Source organism: Microcaecilia unicolor, chromosome 12, assembly GCF_901765095.1.
Source record: "Microcaecilia unicolor chromosome 12, aMicUni1.1, whole genome shotgun sequence".
Lineage (NCBI taxonomy): Eukaryota > Metazoa > Chordata > Amphibia > Gymnophiona > Siphonopidae > Microcaecilia > Microcaecilia unicolor.
Window position 1 is genome coordinate 6,383,272 of NC_044042.1, and position 20,885 is coordinate 6,404,156.

The 20,885-nt window shown below is 43.8% G+C and overlaps 1 protein-coding gene across 1 annotated transcript in view; it reads left to right on the forward strand.

The window, feature by feature from the left end:
* Window positions 1-18,723, forward strand: part of LOC115481516 (6-phosphofructo-2-kinase/fructose-2,6-bisphosphatase 2-like) — a 39,925-nt gene extending 21,202 nt beyond the window's left edge. The window contains exons 11-17 of the mRNA XM_030220712.1: window positions 238-342; window positions 3,194-3,323; window positions 4,228-4,290; window positions 6,528-6,592; window positions 13,579-13,758; window positions 17,363-17,385; window positions 18,426-18,723. Coding sequence (XP_030076572.1) covers window positions 238-342; window positions 3,194-3,323; window positions 4,228-4,290; window positions 6,528-6,592; window positions 13,579-13,758; window positions 17,363-17,385; window positions 18,426-18,483 — 624 coding nt within the window. The 3' untranslated portion in view covers window positions 18,484-18,723. The remainder of the gene's footprint in view (window positions 1-237; window positions 343-3,193; window positions 3,324-4,227; window positions 4,291-6,527; window positions 6,593-13,578; window positions 13,759-17,362; window positions 17,386-18,425) is intronic.
* The last annotated feature ends 2,162 nt before the right edge of the window (window positions 18,724-20,885 follow it).

Genomic DNA, 20,885 nt, shown 5'->3' on the forward strand with positions numbered 1-20,885 from the left:
GAAATACCAGGGGGATTCTCAATTCCCACCTCAGCGTAGGAACCTTTTAATCCCATAACCCCCACCGAAATTAGGACTTTAGTAAATTCTCTTGTGTTCCTCTGAGCTGATGCAGAGCCTGATGGTGGGGGCTTTATTCTCACGTACGTGTGCTTGGGAAAAGGAATCCCGCCAAAGTCCTGCAATGTAGCGAGATGGAGGTATAAATAGTTGTATTAATTGTCGCTCTGTCTTTAGGGAGTGTGCGAGGAAATGACATATAAAGAGATTGAAGAACAGTATCCGGAGGAGTTTGCACTGCGGGATCAGGACAAATACCTTTATCGCTATCCTGGTGGGGAAGTGAGTACTGTCTTGAGATGACTAATTCTGGCCTCATAAAGCGTCCACATGCGTTTATTATCCAGACAGATAACCCCTCAGCACTCCGACAGCCACAAAGGAGACTCTGTTTTCCCGAATTTCAACTGTTTATTGCAATAGAAGTAGAAAAGTACTTACAACATAGAGAAGTTGAAACTAGAAGTCTTTCTGCCCCAGGGCAAGAGTCTTTGCACTGGATATTCAACATTGCAGATGAGCTGACAGGTATTTTAGGGACGTGGGTCTGGAAAGTTTGCAGAACTGAGTTGCTTCATTGTAGAGAGAATGGTGCTTGAGAGGTTGGGCTAATGCTTGTAAAGAATTGAAGGGTAAAAATGGAATCTGCTTTCTCAGAAGGAGAGGACAGAGTTGATCAGCGTGATCTTGAGACAAGAGAGTCAGGAGAAGACTCACAAGGCTAGAGAGCAAGGATCAGAGCAGTGCTTGAGACTAGGTCACAGTGAAGGTCACGCAGGGTCACTGAAGGAGCACTTGATTGGAAGGAGAGGGTCACATGCAACAGCCAGAACTTCAGTGACTAGAGAGAGAGCGTCACATGCAGGGGCTGTCCCCCACAATCAGGACATTCAGGAAGTGACAGAGGTGTGATCAAAGAGGTGTATTTTCAAAGCACAGACTTAATAAAGTTGCATAGTAACCTGTGGAAATTTGTGAGTCTTAAGTGCTTTGAAAATGCGCCTCCATGGCTCTGCTGAGAAGGGGGAGGAAGTCACACCAAGGAAATGACCACTAGGAGTAAAGACTATGCACTAAGCAGGAAGTTACTGCAGTTGCCAGTGCAGGCAGAGCAATTACTGGTTATAATTCTTGTATTATAGGAGTGAAAGAGTAGACCTAGTGGTTAGTGCAGTGGCCTGAGAACTTGGGGAATTGGGTTCAGTTCCCACTGCTGCCCCTTGTGACTCTGGGCAAGTCACTTAACCCTCCATTGCCCCATGTAAGCCGCATTGAGCCTGCCATGAGTGGGAAAGCGCAGGGTACAAATGTAACAAAAATAAAATAGATACTATTGGAGATTCTACATGGAATGTTGCTACTATTGGACATTCTACATGGAATGTTGCTATTCCACTAGCAACATTCCATGTAGAAGGCTGCGCAGGCTTCTGTTTCTGTGAGTCTGACGTCCTGCACGTACGTGCAGGACGTCAGACTCACAGAAGCAGAAGCCTGCGCGGCCACATTGGTGATCTGCAAGGGCCGACTTCTAGTGGAATAGCAACATTCCATGTAGAATCTCAAATAGCAGCAACAGTGGAGGAGTGGCCTAGTGGTTAGGGTGGTGGACTTTGGTCCTGGGGAACTGAGGAACTGAGTTTGATTCCCACTTCAGGCACAGGCAGCTCCTTGTGACTCTGGGTAAGTCACTTAACCCTCCATTGCCCCATGTAAGCCGCATTGAGCCTGCCATGAGTGGGAAAGCGCAGGGTACAAATGTAACAAAAATAAAATAGATACTATTGGAGATTCTACGTGGAATGTTGCTACTATTGGACATTCTACATGGAATGTTAATGTTGCTATTCCACTACATGTAGAAGCCTGCCCTTGCAGCCGCGCAGGCTTCTGTTTCTGTGAGTCTGACGTCCTGCACGTATGTGCAGGACGTCAGACTCACAGAAGCAGAAGCGTGCGCGGCCACATTGGTGATCTGCAAGGGCCGACTTCTACATGGAATGTTGCTACTATTGGAGATTCTACATGGAATGTTGCTACTATTGGAGATTTTACATGGAATGTTGCTATTCCACTAGCAACATTCCATGTAGAAGACTGCGCAGGCTTCTGTTTCTGTGAGTCTGACGTCCTGCACGTACGTGCAGGACGTCAGACTCACAGAAGCAGAAGCCTGCGCGGCCACATTGGTGATCTGCAAGGGCCGACTTCTACATGGGACAGTGGAATAGCAACATTCCATGTAGAATCTCAAATAGTAGCAACAGTGGAGGAGTGGCCTAGTGGTTAGGGTGGGACTTTGGTCCTGAGGAACTGAGCTCGATTCCCACTTCAGGCACAGGCAGCTCCTTGTGACTCTGGGCAAGTCACTTAACCCTCCATTGCCCCAGGTACAAATAAGGACCTGTATAATACTATGTAAACCGTTTTGAATGTATTATGTATTTACTTATTTATTACATTTGTGCCCCGCGCTTTCTCGCTCACCGCAGGCTCAATGCGGCTTACATAGTAACAAGAGAATACAATCAGTAGAAACAGAATCAACAAAGGGGTATGTGATAGGACAAATGAACAAGGAGGAAATGGGATAGAAGAGGTATGAGAAAAAGGATAGGGATGGGTAAGGCGGTGGAGCGATTAAGGAGAAGACGGGAAGAGCGTGGAGGGTAAGAAGGTTGGTTAGAGATGTTTCTGAGTCATTGTAGATAGATGATTTGCTTATGTTTGTTTATGAAAGGTCAAGTCACTTGGGTAAACCTGTTTGAATAGATGGGTTTTCAGTTATTTCCTAAAGGGAAGATAACCACAGAAAGGAGGTATATCAAGTCCCATCCCCTTTCCCCTAGAACAAATAGTAAAGGTTTAACTAGCGTGCCAAGGATAGGAGTTCCCTATATAGCAGTTCTGACTTCATTAGAATCCACTGGGATCAAATGAGATTTTCGAGAATTCAGTGCAGGTGAGTTCATTTTTAAATAAGAAAGCTGTTTTGGAAAGTTATTTTTTAAAAGGATACCAAACAGATGCTTCACATCCTGCCACTGCACAGGAACAGTACCATATGTTTCCTTCTAAACCCAGGATGCCAGCACTAGCCTGATTTTGAAAATTAATTGTATTTATTTTTCAGTCTTACCAAGACCTGGTACAGCGTTTAGAACCTGTTATCATGGAGCTGGAGCGTCAGGGAAATGTGCTGGTGATCTCGCACCAAGCTGTCATGCGATGCCTGCTGGCTTACTTCCTGGATAAAAGTGCAGGTATGTATGTATAGGTAGGGCAACGGGCAGAAATGTCCTTCAGTGCATTTATTTGTGGTTTGCATGCATCTTGGAGAAGAGACAGCTGAGGGGAGATACGAGTCTATAAATTCCCGAGTGGAGTGGAAATGGTAGATGTGGAATTGCTTATTTTCTGTTTCCAAATATACAAGGACTAGAGGGCGTGCAATGAAGCTACTAAGTAGTAAATTTAAAACAAATCAGAGAAAATATTTTGTCACTCAACGTGTAATTAAACTCTGGAATTCATTACCAGAAAATGGGGTAAAAGCAGTTAGCTTAGCAGGGTTTTAAAAAAAAGGTTTAGATAATTTCCTAAAAGAAAAAAGTCCATAAGCCATTATTAAGATGGACTTGGGGAAAATCCACTACTTTTTCCTAGGATAAATAGCATAAAATCTGTTTTACTCTTTTGATGTATTGCCAGGTACTTGTGGCCTGGATTGATTACTGTTGGAAACAGAATACTGGGCTTGATGGACCTTCAGTCTCCCCAGAGTGGCAAGGCTTTTATGTTCTTACACTAGATTGTTTCACTTCAGTCACTTTTGAAGTGGCCTCAGGCACGATGGGGAAAAAAAAGGAAAACAGAACCTAGCAGACGTCTCCGTTCTGTTCAATCTGAAGAACTTAGGTTCATTTTTCCCCCTAACACTATTCCAGTGGTTCTTTATCATTCTAGCTGTCCTCTTACATAGGGAAAAATAGAACTTTGCAATAATAAGAGGAACCAAGACTTTCCTGATTAGAAAATGCAACAGCATTAGTGAGTATTCTTTTTCAGAAGGTAATTTTTTTTCAAGTTCTACTATTGTAAAACATGCAGAAAAAAATTCAACCCAAGCTGGACTGAATGGATCATGGAATTGTCTTTCTTTTCCAGACGATCTTCCGTACCTGCGGTGCCCACTCCATACCGTGCTCAAACTAACCCCGGTTGCTTATGGTATGTATTCAAGAAAAAATAGTTGCACAAAATCCTGCAACAGCAGCTTCCCTTTCTGCGCTGTTGGCGGGACGGTGAAGGCCTTAGTTAACAGAGGCTAAAGGCTGGTTTGCGTCCACATCTCAGAATAATTGAAACATTCAGGTGTGCTTCTTCCTGAGCTATTTTTAAAAACCTGCTCAGATTACCTTCCACGAATAGCGTTGTTTAATATCCAGGTCAGATAGACATATTGGGCCAGATTCTGTATAAGGCGCCTAAAAAAAAAATCCACGCAGTGAACATTTCCGGCTAAGCGTATTCTATAAGTGGCGCCTAGATTTAGGCGCTGTGTATAGAATATGTTTAGTTGATATCCCAGCGCCTAAAACTACGCACCTCCATTTACACCAGTGACAACGTGGCGTAATCCCTGCGTGTAAATTTACGTGCAGTGGGCCATATTCTATAACCAGGCGCATACATTTTGGAATGCCCATGAAATGCCCATTTCCCTCCCATAACCATGCCCCTTTTGAACTGTGCGCATTAGAATTTAGGTGCAGTTCATTACAGAATGTGCTTATCAAGTTGTGTGCATAAATGCTCATTATTGCTTGTTAGGTGCTGTTATTAACTCTGATTAGCTTGTTAAGCCAATTAAGGTACGTGCATTGGTGTGGAATATGCTTTAACTTTCAGCATGGAACGTTAGGCGCGCTATAGAATCCAGCAGATTGAGCCTGAAAGTGCAGAATTTGTCTGTCAGAAATTGTCAGCTTCAAAGTTCTCATTTCAGAGGAGGCACGTGGATGCCTGGAGGAGACATAATATTTGGTGTATTTTTGTTTTGTCTTTATTTTTACATAATGAAATGTCTGTCAAGACTACCATTGGATTATATGTATGTCATGTTTGTATGAGCAGCTCTTCCTTCACAGGATTCAGATGTGCTCTATACTTGGCAACCGATCTGGTAAGTCCAGTAGGGGGATTCGTGGGTCTCGTGTTACCAGTGTTAACATACATCCCGCTGTTAATATTTGCATTGATTTATTATTTATATATAGGATTTATTTTTTGAGGCCTGACACTGACCTCCTGCTCTTCAGGCTTCTAGCTCAGTTGAAACTCACCCCAATTAGTCTGCAGATGGTGCCATGAACCCATTCTCCCATTTTTAAGTTCCCACCCCAGAGATGCCAAGTTACCTAGTTACAGGCTGGAGATTTTGGGACAGTCCTGGATTTCTAAGCAAGTTTCCATGCGTAACACACAGGTTATCTGAGCGGTTTGCAATTCTAAAAAGGGGGCTAGAGGGGGAGGAAGAGAGAGAATATGATATGACAAAGGGGTAGATAAGATAATGCAGAGGATAGGTGTCATGCCTGGCAACCATCTTCGAAAAGCATCACACAGATTAGGTCTAAGCGTGTTCAGAGGAAGGGTTTTAGATCAGAATTTCGTCAGGGTCTGCAGTACTGATTTCAGTCGGCAGGATCAAGCACTACAAATCCCACACTGCTTTGGAGTGTAAGTTCAAAGCCAGGACTGGTCAAAAGTCTCCAGCTTGGAACTGGTTAACTTGTCATCTCTGCCACCCACTGTGAATAATAGTCCTTAGTCACAGGCCAAAATTATAACGCCTTCTCTGCAGCACGGCCACAAGATGGCACTAGTTAACAGCCTTCAGAGGCTGTAGCTAATGCCTTTTATAGGCATCCTCAACCCCGGGCACATTTCTTACATGCCAATGAGCTATTTTGCTGGTCTCACTTTCAGGAGATTATTTTGTAATTGCTCGCATGAGTGAAAAGCATATGTATGTTTCATTCTGTGAACTTTGCCAGATTTTCAAAGTAAAACTAGACACGTCCTTTTCATTTTCAGTAGTATCCTAAGAAAAGTCCTAACACACACTTACGCCTACTGACTTAAGCAGATAGTTTTCCAGTACTAAGATACAGGCATAATTTTGAAAAACTCCAGTGCACGCACATCGTTCCAAACGGCACCTCCAGGAATGTCGCCTCCTATGGTGGGTTAAAGTGTTGCACAATATGGTACCATTTGGACAGTTTTGTGAAAGCTTCTTGTTTATGTGGCCCTGAAAACTGCCCAATCCCTAAGACCCATCATTACTTCTTTTTAATAAATATCTGCCTTAAAAACTTGCATTTTAAACTTTTTAAATAAAACTTATCAAACAGATGTGTAACAACTGCTCTGTGGTCTGTTTTTTTTCCCATTTGGTTAAGGATGTAAAGTCGAAATGATTCACTTGAACGTGGAAGCAGTGAATACGCATCGGGACAAACCGCCTGTAAGTGTCCTCTGCCAGGAGATATGACGCTTTGTAGATAGCAGACCTGAAAGCCATTTCAAAACTTCAGCAGACGGTTGCAAGCGTAACATGAACTGCTGAAATCATTCATTTCAGCGGTACGTGTTATCTGGTGCCAGGCTCTCACCTCTCTGCAGCTTTTTCCGCTGTTCAGTAATGGCAATCTTGGTGAGTCTATGTGCAACCTTAAAACGCCAGATAGAAGCTCTGGATTGTTGGGTCACTGCATACACGGAATATCCTCTGCTTTTATTTATTTTATTTTTAATACATTTTATTGAAGTTTTCAATAACAAAATGCAGTAAAACATAGATAAAAATACAACAACAACATGACAGAAGTACATTCAATCCAGTGTCATTGAATATGTAACAGTAATCAATGGTAAGTTATCAGTGGTAAAGCAGTTGTAATTAATTCAGAGAGAACTTAAATTGAAATGTTTAAAGAAAATAAGTAGGTTGATAAATAAGCACCTTAACGCAACACCACTTGTATTCTGTTACCCGGAAATGGCAACCGCCATTACGGCAACTGTAAGCCACATTGAGCCTGCAAATTGGTGGGAAAATGTGGGATACAAATGCTACAAATAAATAAAATAAATACATAGTGTAATACCTGTAATCCTGGTAGCAAACCTTCAGGGGTGGTAGGCTCCCTTTAGCAGTCCACAAACAAAGTCCTTCCAGACAACACAGCTTTTAGTTCCAAACAAGTTATTTCCCCTCCTCCACAAAATCTCAGTTCAAGGGGTTAAAGTCCCATTCAGTTTCCAAAATAAAGCAACAAGAAAAAAAACCTTCCCTTTAAATCCAAGTTCTCCCCCCAGTTCAACAGCCTGGGTTTCAGTTTTAAAAGTCTTTCCGCTTGGGTGGTTGCAGAATGGCAGTACACCGCCCACAACACAGCTAATTGACTCCTGTGACCACCCACCGCCTTCAGTCCCTGCAACTCTGCCCTCAAAGTACAATTACAGTCCATGTCCACTGGTTCCTCCAAACCTGGTGTGTTGGTCTCTCCAGCCTTCCCTTCCTCCAAACACTCCATTAACTCTGCCTCTCTGCTAGGCTGTTGGTTGGAGACCTCTTCCCCCTCCCAGGTGGAAGGAATCTTGTACTGATTTCTAACCCACGGGTATTGAGCTTTGTCATCCCTGCTCCCCCTTCTGGCCCTCGCCTGCCATCGCAGCTGCTCTCTCGTCCTTTTCCCCCTCCCTTCCACGTGGGGGCCATACCGGGTTTTGGGACCTACCACCCCGATCCCTTCTCTCAGGGCCTTGTGGGGAATGTAGTCTAGCCCCATACCTCCTCCTGAGCTGCTTAGACCCTCCAACCTCCTTACACAAGAAATAAAAGGGGGAGGAGAAAACATAGTGAATAAGGATGATGAAACGGTTACTGCAGGACAACGGTGAGAAAGGAGGGAAAGCAATATTTAAGAACCAGTATCCGAAGTTGTTCAAGGGCCAACCAGACCTTATGAGTGTGCAGTAGAGATTTAAGCTTACTGGCAAGCGAAAGCTCAAATTGGTGTGTTTGTAGCACAGAGTGCCACCAAAAATGAACATTTAGTTTGGTATTATCTTTCCAGTTCTTTAAAACCAGTTTGAGAGCTAACGTCATTAGGACGTTGAAAAGTTTAGACTGGTTATCATCCAGGGAATCTTCAAGTGATAGGGAACCAAAAATAATTAGCTTAAGATCTATAGGTGTGGAGAGACCAATTGATTCCAATATTGGTGAGTTAAGTTGCAGTTGAAAATTATATGCCTGAATGACTGTTGCATGGCCAACATTTATTATGTTGAGAAAGGCCAGCCCGAAGAGAATCCAGGTACGTGGAGAACTCAAGAGGTCCCACGGAGAAGCTCAAAATGAGAGGAAAGTGGGAATAAGAACCAGGATATCCAAAGACAGGACCACAGTAGTAATTCAGTGAATGAAGGTTTATTGGAACACGAAATGACTCAACACAACGTTGTGTTTCGGCCGAAAGGCCTACATCAGGAGTCTGTATATTTGATGAACGTCTAGAAGTAGCAACCATAAATTGTAATGGCCTTTAAAAAGCCCATTGATTGAAAAATATTGCAAGATCGCGAGTAAGGCTTTTTTATACTGCTTACTACAGTGCCTTACTCGCGATCCTACAAAAATTTTAAATCAACGGTCTTTTTAAAGACCATTACAATTTATCATTGCTACTTCTGGACGAGAAAGGCCAGCAACATGTAGACATTGAGGAGTCCAGAGAGTCTTATGGCACAGAAAGTAGAGAGATTGGAGAGTGCTTGCAGAAGAGACTGGTCAAACCAATTTTGGTCCAGAAGGCTGACCAGTGTCGAGTAGATAGATTTTGCTGTAGGTCCACTTCCCACAAACAGCGGAGGGATGCTTTTTCCAAAAAGGTATGGTCAATTAAAAATGTATAAAATTGAGAGGTCAGATGACCTTGATACAAAGGAGACTAATGATGGTTGTGAAGAAGAGAGTAAATGCCCAACAATGTTTTAACTGTAACCATCTAAAGCGTTGACTAGGAGACAGATGACAACAGTGATGTAGAGACTCAAATGATTTCACTTTATTACCTTCAATAACATGCTCAAAAGACCAGATACCTTTGGAATACCATTCTTTCCAGACAATAGACTTGTGGTTAATTTGAAGTTTAGGATTTCCCCAGAGAAGAGCAGACATAGTTGTGTCAGTTGGAATGTCCATGAGGGTATTAAGATATGAAAGACATGCAGAAGATGAAAGAATTAGACTATCAGCTTTTAAATTTTCAAGTTAATACGGGCTCATATTTCTCTCCAAGAAGGAGCCAAGTACGTATGTAATCATTATTGGGCAATATCCAATCAGAGGCTTGTTGTGGAATAAAAGATTTATGGTAGGTGGAAAAATCAGGAAAAGAAAGCCCCGTGTTATCTTTGGAATTTTTAAGTGTGTTGAGAGCAAATTTTGGTGGTTTACCAGCCCTTAATAATTGGGATAAAGTCTTATCTAGTTGCTTATAAAATTGAAAGGGAAACATAATGGGAATCATACTTAGAATAAAATTAATTTTGGAAGCGATCATCATCTTGATGGTATCTAAACGACCCCACCAAGAAAGATGCAATGGGGACCATGATTTGAGAAGAGCCTGAATTGACACAGTGATTTTTTTACTGTTGACTTCGATGGTTTGATCTATAGAGAGCAATAGGTCTAGCCCGAGATATGACCATACTAAACCAAAGGGAGCCACTAAATCCAGGGTAGTTTGGATATTTAATTGTAAAACTTCAGTTTTTTGGACATTAATTTTATAGCCAGAGAAATGAGTGCAAATTTCAACTAAGCCAAAGAAATGAACTAAGGCTAATTCGGGATGAGATAAGAAAAGCATAATGTCGTCAGCGTAAGCTGAAACTTTAGTTTCTAGTGAGCCTATTTTTACCCCAGTATGGGGGCGGTACGAATAGCAAGTAAAGGGGAAAGGGGACAACCTTGGCGGGTACCTCTTTTAAGAGAGACTGGAGCGGAAAGAGAATTATTTGCTAGAATACAAGCAGCTGGATTGGAATAGAGGACACTGATCTTTTCTAATAAAGGACTCAGGTGTATCAAACCGTTTAAGAATCTGAAAAAGATAGCACCGTTCAACCCGATCAAATGCTTTTTCTGCGTCTATCGATAGAGCAACAATGGGGTCGGTTAAAGATTTGGCAGTATGGGATATACGATGAAATAGACGAGCGTTATTCTGCTTTTATTTAGATTTTATTTTTTTTTTTTTTTAAATTCATATTCCACATAATCTACAATCCTTGGTGGATAACAACAAAAGAACACTAGTCTTCGTACACTTGAAACAGCGAAGATGACTCAAAAATAAGTCTCTTGACAATGCTTAAAATATCCAAGCTAAACTTATTTTATAGATCCACTATATGGATACATTTTTTACTGATTTTTTTCAGTTTTCGCTTTCATTCTATATATTTTTTATGACATTTTTATTACTATTTGTATTAAATTTTTTGTTTTTAATGTTTTAATTGTTGATACTGTATACATTTATGATTTGACTTTGGTTGTACAGACTCCTGAGGCAGTCCAGTGGGATGAAACATGGCCATCTTGAGTCTTTACAGTGACACAATAAAACTTGGATATTTTGAGCGTTGTCAAGAGAGACTTATTTTCAAGTCATCTTCGCTGTTTCCAGTGTGTAACAATAAAAGAAAACATACAGCTCCCCCTTTCTACTCAATTATGATTGAATGTAAACCGCTTAGATAATTACTTTTATTTGCAGTGTATAAAATAAAATGGGACTGTAGAACTGAACTGTATGTTACATATAATGCATAACAATACAAAATCTATCATTTAATCAACATCCATATTATGAATGCATTCCACAGACGCACTGGATCCTTCTGTGTGCTGACCTGCTAATTAGGAGACAAACAGCTATAAATACGTCATTATCTAATATATCACTATCCATGAAAAGCTCTACCTTTGCCTCATTTTCATTGTTCTGCTTTTGCTTTTTTTCACAAGGGCGTTAACTCAGCTTCTTTTTGTGGCCTTTTGCCATCTTCAGCAAGTTGTTTCATTTTGATTCTGTGCTGCGAGATGAATGTTCAAGGATCATGGCCAGACCTTGTCTGAGCTGCCAGTTTAACCCCCCCCCCCCCCCCCCCCCCTCCGCGTAGCAGGCTGGTGGCCTCACCTCCACATAAAAGGCTTCTTCCATAGTGTCCTGCAGTCTCAAGAAGATTTAGACAAGCGGCTGGTGTGTCCTTGCTCTCTTGAGAACAGGAGACTGTAAATTAGCACAGGGCGGAATAACAAGTTTGTTTTTTTAGCAGGAGAGGAAGGAAGGTGAATAAAGAGAGATGAAACAATGAGCAAATGCCTTCCTGATTTTCTCATTGGCAAAAAAAACTTTGTGGTTGTTCTTTACAAAGTAGCTAAGTGCAGGGGGAAATGAAAAGAGATCAGGAAATCAACAGATACACAGAGGACACCCAATGAAGTCACAGGGAACATTCTAGAAAATATGACGCTTTTGTTCTGAATGCTGCCTGCATGTGGCAACCTAGTGCTCTAAGCAACTGGAGATTTCTCTTTCACATTTAGGGCCAGATGCACAAAGCTTTACCTTGCTATTAACGTTTGCTTTAGACTGGTTCTAGCCAGTCTAAAGCAAACGTTTAGGTAGCTAGGAATGCACAAAGGGTTTTCCGTGGCTCTAACGTGTGCCATTAGCAGCCACCGAGAACCCTATGCAAATGTCGGGTGGATGTGAAGTGACTGTTCACGCTATCCAAAAATACTAGGACTAGAGGGCATGAGTTGAAGCTACAGTGTGGTAAATTTAAAACGAATCGGAGAAAATTTTTCTTCACCCAACGTGTAATTAGACTCTGGAATTCGTTGCCGGAGAACGTGGTACGGGCGGTTAGCTTGACGGAGTTTAAAAAGGGGTTAGATAGATTCCTAAAGGACAAGTCCATAGACCGCTATTAAATGGACTTGGAAAAATTCCGCATTTTTAGGTATAACTTGTCTGGAATGTTTTTACGTTTGGGGAGCGTGCCAGGTGCCCTTGACCTGGATTGGCCACTGTCGGTGACAGGATGCTGGGCTAGATGGACCTTTGGTCTTTCCCAGTATGGCACTACTTATGTACTTATGTATTACAGTGAGCTCATTACTAATGAGCTCATTCGTAATCAAATGTGTATTCCACGGGATGCACAGCTCCAGAGCAGGCCTAATGTAACGAGAAAATTTTACGGCTGCTCTGGAGCTGTCGGAGAGGAGAGAAGCACAGGCAGGAAGCTATAACAGCTGCTTCCTACCTCTCACCTCCCGGCGGCCCCACCCCCCATCCCATGAGGTTAAAAAAATAATTCCATGGTGGTCTAGTGGACCATACTCCCTCCTTCCCACGCCTGACCCCCACCCCTCCCTGTACCTTACAACGAGGTGGAGGCAGGAGGGCAGGAGCAACGGCTCCTCCCTCCTTATATGGTGTTTAGCCCTGCCCAGTGCATCCCAGAATGCACTGAGCAGGGCCTGGGTGCTGCCATTTTGTTCCGGGTAGGCCCGAGGCAGGAGGGGGGAGCCGTTGCTCTTGCCCTCCTGCCTCCACCTTGTTGTAAGGTACAGGGAGGGGTGGAGGGTTTGGGTCTGGTGAGCGAGGGGTGTGTGCCTGCGCAGGGGAAGGGGTTTGGTCCACTGGACCACCAGGGAAAAGTTTTTAAAAGGTTCTGGGTCATTGGGGAGGGGGGGGTCAGGGTCCACTGGACCACCGGGGTAACAGTGGCGGTCCAGTGCATCAGAGCTGTCAAATGGATTTGACAGCTCGAAGTCGCAAACAGCGAGGATTCAGAAAGGGGGATCCATGCAGCTCATTTGCATGCAATCTGCTTTGTGCATCACTGGCTGTTAGCGATTCACTAAATTTTAGCGAGTCAGCCGTATTTTACAGCTGCCTTTGTGCATCGGGGCCTTTAATGTTAACACTGCAGCTCTCACTTTCTCTTTGCTTTAATGAGATCTTGCCCCTCCGTCTGTTGTGATGCAATGGGGAAATTGCCAAATTGACCTTGTTGGGATCTGAGCATGTATCAATAGTACAGACCACTGCATTAGACCACAGAGTTATTCTGGTGTTTCGTGAATGTAACTTGAAGATATTAAATTCCAAAGTGCACCATGCAGATAGAGGGGCAAGGAAGGAGCACAGAGCATATGTAAAGAATTTTAAATAGATTTCCTAAGGGGCAAGAAGGATTTTTCCATTTTCAAAATATTGTTCTACACCATAATTGGGAATCTTTATTCTTGGCAATTAATTATACAAATGTTTAATTTTGGGGAGGTTTTGTTTCCACTTTCAATAGACTTTTTTTGTTTATTTTTTTTTCCCTTAATGTCCTGGTTTTAATTAGCACATCCTTCAAAAGAACCTAACCCCCATGAGGATGAGAAGAAACAGCTTCACACCTCTGGCCAGTCCGGATACGGTAAAGCGCCCGCGAAATTACAGTGTTGGGAGCAGGCCTCTCAATCCGGTAGGGTCTGTCCAAATCCGGGATGCTCCAGACGGGGCTGATCAACCATCGACACAAGTCAGTGTTCACTCGGTATAACCATCCCTCCTCCGCTTCTATCTAATCACGTCCCTTTTCTTCCTAATCAGTACTGTCTCATTCACATGCAAAGGATTTAAAAATAAGGGCAAATGCCTTGTTTATTTCCTCTGTAAAATTTAAATCACTGTATTTGTCTTTGAAATGCACATCTCTCATCACTTCATTGTTTTGATTGCAAATTGATTTTAAACTTTTCCAATGGGGAGCTGATTCCGTCCTGTAGCCTTGGTATGTGGTGGAATCTGAGGGGTCCTTTTGCAAAGGTGCGCTAGCGTTTTTAGCGTGTTCTAAAAATAAGCTTGCGCTAAATGCTAGAGACGTCCGTATATTCCTATGGGCGTCTCTAGTGTTTAGCGCGCGTTAAAATCGCTAGCCTGCTTTTGTAAAAGACCCCTTGAGAGCGGTCCTGAGCAGGGAATGATTTAAGACACCTAGGGGGTCCTTTTACTAAGGAGCACTGAAAAATGGCCTGCACTAGTGTAGACGTGTGTTTTGAACATGCTCAGATCCATTTTTTCAGCGCACCTGTAAAAAATGCCTTTTTTATTTTTGGCCGAAAATGGACGTGCGTCGAAATGAAAATTGGTGTGCATCCATTTTGGGTCTGAGACCTTACCGCCACCCATTGACTTGGCAGTAAGGTCTCACGCATTAACTGGGCGGTAATGGTCTATGCCAGGGGCGTAGCTATGTGGGGGCATGGGCCCCCACAGATTACACCCTGGCCCCCTCTACATTTGACGCCACCCCCCTCCCTGCCGCCGCATCAGGTACCTTGTTTGCTGGCAGGGGTCCCCAATCCCCGCCAGCCAAAGAGTTTTCTTCAGCGCCGGTCAACTCTGGCGCCTTCATTGTGGGATCATCTGTTTCTGACGCCTTATGTCCTGCACCCGTGCATGTAGCCCCGTGCAGGACGTAAGGCATCAGAAACAGATGATCCCACAACGAAGGCACCGGAGTCGACCGGCGCTGAAGAAAACTCTTTGGCGGGTTTGCAGTTGCGGCGGCGGGGGGGGGGTCAACGGCGGGGGGGAAGGGGCTAAACTGCCCCCCCACCTCGGGCTCTGGCCCCCCCTCCCACCGAGGTCTGGCTACGCCCCTGGTCTACGCGCGTATAAAGCCGATTACTGCCCGCGCGCCAGAAAATAAAAAATATTTTCCGGTGCGTGTAGTGGATTCGTGTATAAAATGAAATTACCACCCGGGCCACACGGTAGCCAGGCAGTAATTCGAAACTGATGGGCATGTAGACGCCTACACGGCTTAGTAAAAAGGCCTATTGCATTGCAGTGTGATTCTTTCCAGCTTATATATAGTAACATAGTAGATGACGGCAGAAAAAGACCTGCACGGTCCATCCAGTCTGCCCAACAAGATAAACTCACATGTGCTACTTTTTGTGTATACTTTACCTTGATTTGTACCTGTCCTTTTCCGGGCACAGACCGTATAAGTCTGCCCAGAACTATCCCCGCCTCCCAACCACCAGCCCCGCCTCCCACCACCGGTTCTGGCACAGACCGTATAAGTCTGCCCAGCACTATCCCCGCCTCCCAACCACCAGTCCCGCCTCCCACCACCGGTTCTGGCACAGACCGTATAAGTCTGCCCAGCACCATCTCCGCCTCCCGCCACCGGCTCTGCCACCCAATCTCGGCTCCTTAGGATCCGGGTGGCAGAGCCGGTGGCGGGAGGCGGAGATGGTGCTGGGCAGACTTACACGGTCTGTGCCCGGAAAAGGACAGGTACAAATCAAGGTAAGGTATACACAAAAAGTAGCACATGTGAGTTTATCTTGTTGGGCAGACTTGGAACTAACACACCTGACTGTTCTTACCTGCAAAGGATTGACTTGAGGTGTTTTCATTTGTTCAGCTGTGGATAGCCAAGATCCCTAGTAAAAGCTGCAGTGACTCAAAACTGCAACTCTGTGATAGTTGCAAAATATTCAAGTCGTGCCCTCGACTGTGTGTGATATTTTTATATTTGTGTCTGCAGCGGGCAATGCAATTGGCAAATATTTTTCAAAGTTCCCTTGCAGAGGAGGCAGGAAATTCCCTGTCAGGCTGGGAATATATTAAGCTGAAGGTCGGCTAGCTTCCTAGTTGCAGCCAAAGTAAACTATGATCATAGTTTATCCCAAATCCTATCTATAGAATAAAGTTTTCTACAAAGCAGTACCGTAATGTGAAGTCTAGGTGAAGTGATACCCGTGTGGCAGAAAATTTATCTCCTTTATCAGTCAAGGCAGATGATGAATAAGAACCTCAGAAAATGTCCCAGAGCTAGGGCTTCACGCATACATGGTTTTAGGTCCAGCGTGTGGCAGGTTCTTCTGTTCTCCATTCAGCAGAGAGTTATCTCCTTCAATGTATAATCCCGTCCCTCATCCCGCCCTCTGTTTCCTCTTCCTTTCATCACATTCTTTTCTTCCTGAACTCCTGTCTTTGTCCTGCTTGTTTTACCTGGTGGCATAGCTAGTACAGGCCCACCCATCAGCGGCACCAAACTCCCCTCTCTCCCTCTCCGCCAGGGGCCTAGTATCTGCCCCTGTCTCTGATCCCCCTCCCCAGTGTGTGCGCCTCGGAGGCAGGCGAAGCGATTCATTTTTGTTGCCTGCACCTACCAGGCAGGCTTTCCGCATCTGTGTCTTGCCCTTGCTGACATCACTTCCTGTTTCCTTACTGGTGGGATGCAGGAGCAGAGGGAAGCCTGCTGGGCCCATGCAGGCAGCAAAAATGAATTGCCGGGTTGCCTCTGAGGTACACCAGGGAGGGGGAGGGTTCAGAAACCGGTCTATGAGCGAAGGATTGGGAAGAGAGGGGGAGATGTTGGATGCAGAGAGGGGGAAGCTGAGGGAAAGGTTAAAAAAAAACTTTTATATATGTACAGGGTGGGGGGGGGGGGGGGGAATGTGGAAAGGCCCAGCCAAGTTAACTCTTGACGTACCCAATATACCAGGTCTGGCTACAGCACTGGTTTTACCTGTTTCAGAAGTGTGCAAGGTTTCAATATCTAGCTAGCGACATCTGCCATTCTCAGTTTAAATGTTTATTTCCTTTGATTTTTCAGTGAAAGGACAAAAGACATGTGAGTCTGCCTTCCCCATCCCCCTTGTCTAGCTGAGTGTCTTCTACAAGGACATACTTGCTATAGTTTACTCACAGCAGTGGCGTTCCCAGGCTGGCTGACACCCAGGGCGGATCGCCGATGTGCCCCCCCCCCCCCGGGTGCATTTTTACCTGCTGGGGGGGGGGGGTGCCGCGCGCCTGTTGGCTCCAAGTCCGCTCGTTCCCTGCTGCTCCCTGTGCCCCGGAACAGGAAGTAACCTGTTCCACACAGAGGGAGCAGCAGGGAGGGAACGAGCGGACTCGGCCAACAGGTACGCGGAACCCCCCCCCCAGCGGCGTGCACCCGGGGCGGACCGCCCCCCCCCCCCCCCCCCCCCCCCCCCGGTATGCCACTGACTCACAGGTTAATATTGATGAGCGGCAGATCTATTTCACTTTAACAATTTTCTTTTCTCCTCTTCCCATTTCCAAAATGTTTGACCTGTCCTTTTGCTGTCCTTCCTTTTCAGCCTCAGGTGGATGATACTTGTCCGTGAGTATCAAAGATAGGAATTTCAGTTTAGTCGTTGCAAATATTTACGTGTTTATATAAGCAATGCTATTCACGTTTTGGATGTGCATTAAACCCGCATTTAGATGTGTGTATCACATATACATCTAAATCCTAACTGTAGAAAGCCAAGAATGTACATGTCCAAAACTCCTAATAAATAAATGTTATGTGTATTTGGCAAGGGGGAGTGGTCTGGATGTGTTTTGGGTGGGACTAGGGCAGTGCAACAAGATAACAGGTGCAGTTCCGTATGTAAGCCGAAACACGGTTGCCGTGTTGAGTCCTTGTAGAGTTGTTATATGTTTGAAGAATAAAGTCGATGGGTTGAACCAGAGGTTTGCCTAGCTGTCCTTCTTTTCCTCACTCTTGCATCTCCCGTTGGCTCTTCCCTGGGATTTTTTTTCCTGTTCAGCTACCGCTCGGTTCCAGGAAAATTACTGACCAGACAAATGTCTGGACTATTAAACCGATTGTCTTTGGAAGGGAGCTTTAAAAGTTTTTCTTAGGTTTATTTTTAAAACTAGATAAAAGTGTGTCCAGAAAAGACATCCTGTAATCATAATAAGAATGTGAAAATGTGAAAACTAGTGATAAATAAAATCACAGGTCAGATTTACTAAGGGGATCCTGGTGTTCTGTATTCATGGGAAAATATTGTGGTAATGAGGTCCTAAAAGCGGAAGTTTAGAAAGGGTTAAAGAATAGTAGAAGACCTATTTAAAAATGTCATTGCCAGGAAAGCGGTAATCTGCTCCCACCCCGGCCAAAATTTGAATGTCATTTTAGCCATCGAAGGCTACATTTTAAGCCTGGAACCGTTGCCTTTTTCTGCTTTTCCATGACCAGTCTGAACACGGTCAGCATGTTACACTGGCTTCATTGGAATCGCAGGCCATTATTTTCGCCACTGTGTTGCAGAAGTAGCTCTTGTGAAAAGGATTGCTGCGGAGACTTGCTACATCCCTACTCCTGCCACCGTTCAGGAGGTACTGAAATGATCTATTGATTCTCTTCCACAGGCACCCCGGGCACCAGAACGACCGTGACTCTTTGTTTCCGCTCTGTGATGCCAAGTGAAACAGGACGGACGGACGCTGTCTGTGCAGTGGGGGAGCCAGGACCAACACTCGCTTCCCTTCCACCTCTGCACAGTGTACAATCAGCCAGCAGATGTCTACATGAGTTTCTTCGAATAGTGTATCTTTTCATTTCCAAGGGATTATTACGTACATGAACATTTTGGAATTTCTTTGTTTGTACTACTATTATTATTTTTATATATATATAAGAAGGGTGGATGATTTCCATTTTACTCAGATTCTCAAGTAGAGGAGTGTGGTAGCCATGTTAGTCCACTCTTAAGGTTATCAATAGAAATCAAGCAAAATAAAACATGGAAAAGAAAATAAGATGATACCTTTCTTATTGGACATAACTTAATACATTTCTTGATTAGCTTTCGAAGGTTGCCCTTCTTCCTCAGATCGGAAATAAGCAAATGTGCTAGCTGACAGTGTATATAAGTGAAAACATTCAAGCATTACTATGACAGTCTGACAGGGTGGGAGGAGGGGGGTGGGTAGGAAGGAAGTATGCATGGGGACATCAAAGCATATCATTGATATTCTAACAGGATGGGTGTGGATAGGTGGTATATATCATTCAGTGTAAAAAATGTAACGAAGGATGCTATATTGCAGAAACAGGCCAGATGCTTAAGACAAGATTCAATTTACATAGACATCACATGAACAATACTGGTGCCAGTAGGGCTCCCACGCCTGTTGGTCAGCATTTTACAGGACCAGGACACTGTACCAGTGACTTCACAGTGAGAATCCTGAAAGGTAACTTTAAAACTATACAAGAACGTAAGACCTTTGAAGTCAGAATGATTGAATATTTTAACACCCAACAGAAAGGACTTAACAAGGATCTGGGGTTCCTAGCCCATTATAAACCATAAAGCTGTATGTCTCTGTTGATCACCCCACCCCTCACCTATCCACACCCATCCTGTTAGAATATCAATGATATGCTTTGATGTCCCCATGCATACCTCCTACCCACCCCCATCCTCCCACCCTGTCAGACTGTCATAGTAATGCTTGAATGTTTTCACTTATATACACTGTCAGCTAGCACATTTGCTTATTTCCGATCTGACGAAGAAGGGCAACCTTCGAAAGCTAATCAAGAAATGTATTAAGTTATGTCCAATAAAAAAGGTATCATCTTATTTTCTTTTCCATGTTTTATTTTGTTTGATTTCTATTGATAAACTCAGATTCTCTAAATTATTCATACCCAGGAATCTCGGTTCTTCTCTTTTCATGTTTTGTCCTTTATGTAATTTATAATAAGTGCCTCTCATCCTTTCTATCCATATTGGGTAATTGATGTTTTTTTAATATGTTATTTATTAGATTTGTTTTATTTTAAGAAGGAACTTCAGCTGGAACTTGCATTTTCTGAAAGTTTTGGTCAGCCATCACCAGGACAGGAAGTGTCCCGATGGGATCTGTAACGGCTGTAGACATTCCCTGTCCATTCCTGCTAGAGTCGCACTTGACCTACTGGCTTCTCTTCCTAGGAATCCGGAAGTTTAGCTTTGATGTGAAAGAAAAACAACAAAGCTTACGATGGCATTTATGATTAGAATGTGATGTTAATTTTCTTCCAGAGAGACATTTCATCAACTTTGTTTTTTTTTTGTGTGTGAAATGTTTGAGGGGGGTGTAAGAAGAGAAGGTGTTTGGCCTTAGAGTTTATTATTTTAAACCCAGTGAAGATCAGATTCAATCCTTTTTTTATCTGGCGGAGAAATGGTGGATATGAAGGCATGTTAGGGGAAGGTGTTTTCTTTGGAAACAATCTCCAAGCAAATGAACTTCTATTATCCTGCGTACTATGAGCCGAGCATGAATTACTACGAGCAACTCATGATGCAAGCCAAGTGCATGGTAACTGCAACGAGTTTGGAAACTGCGTCACAGCGCTGACAATTTCTTTTGAATATTTACCCCTTGTAGTTTTGAAATCTCATTATAATTTGGAAATTCTAGCAGAACTGCCTCGTCGAGTCATTAAAAGAAAACGCACACAAGGAAGTCGGGGCAGGCAAGCAAATTGAGCTGGTCAGGCAGGCATTCTGGCCTTCGATGCTGCTGAATTCTGGAACTGTGTCTGTCCAGGAGATGACTGAGCTGTTACCGGTTCCGGCTGTTCCTTTCATCCTGCTTCTAAGGGATGTTCAGCTTTCACTCACTGAGTCATAATGTTGAACTCTCGTGACTGTTGTTAAGTTGATGCCTTCACTGGTTCTCGTACATCATACAAAGGCATGCTGAAAAATGGCTTGCGGTAGTGTAGGCGCTGGTTTTGGGCGCTCGCCGAACCATTTTTTTTGTTCGCCTGTAAAAAAAAAAAGGCCTTTTTTTTGCCGAAAACAGACATGCGGCAAAATCAAAATTGCTGCG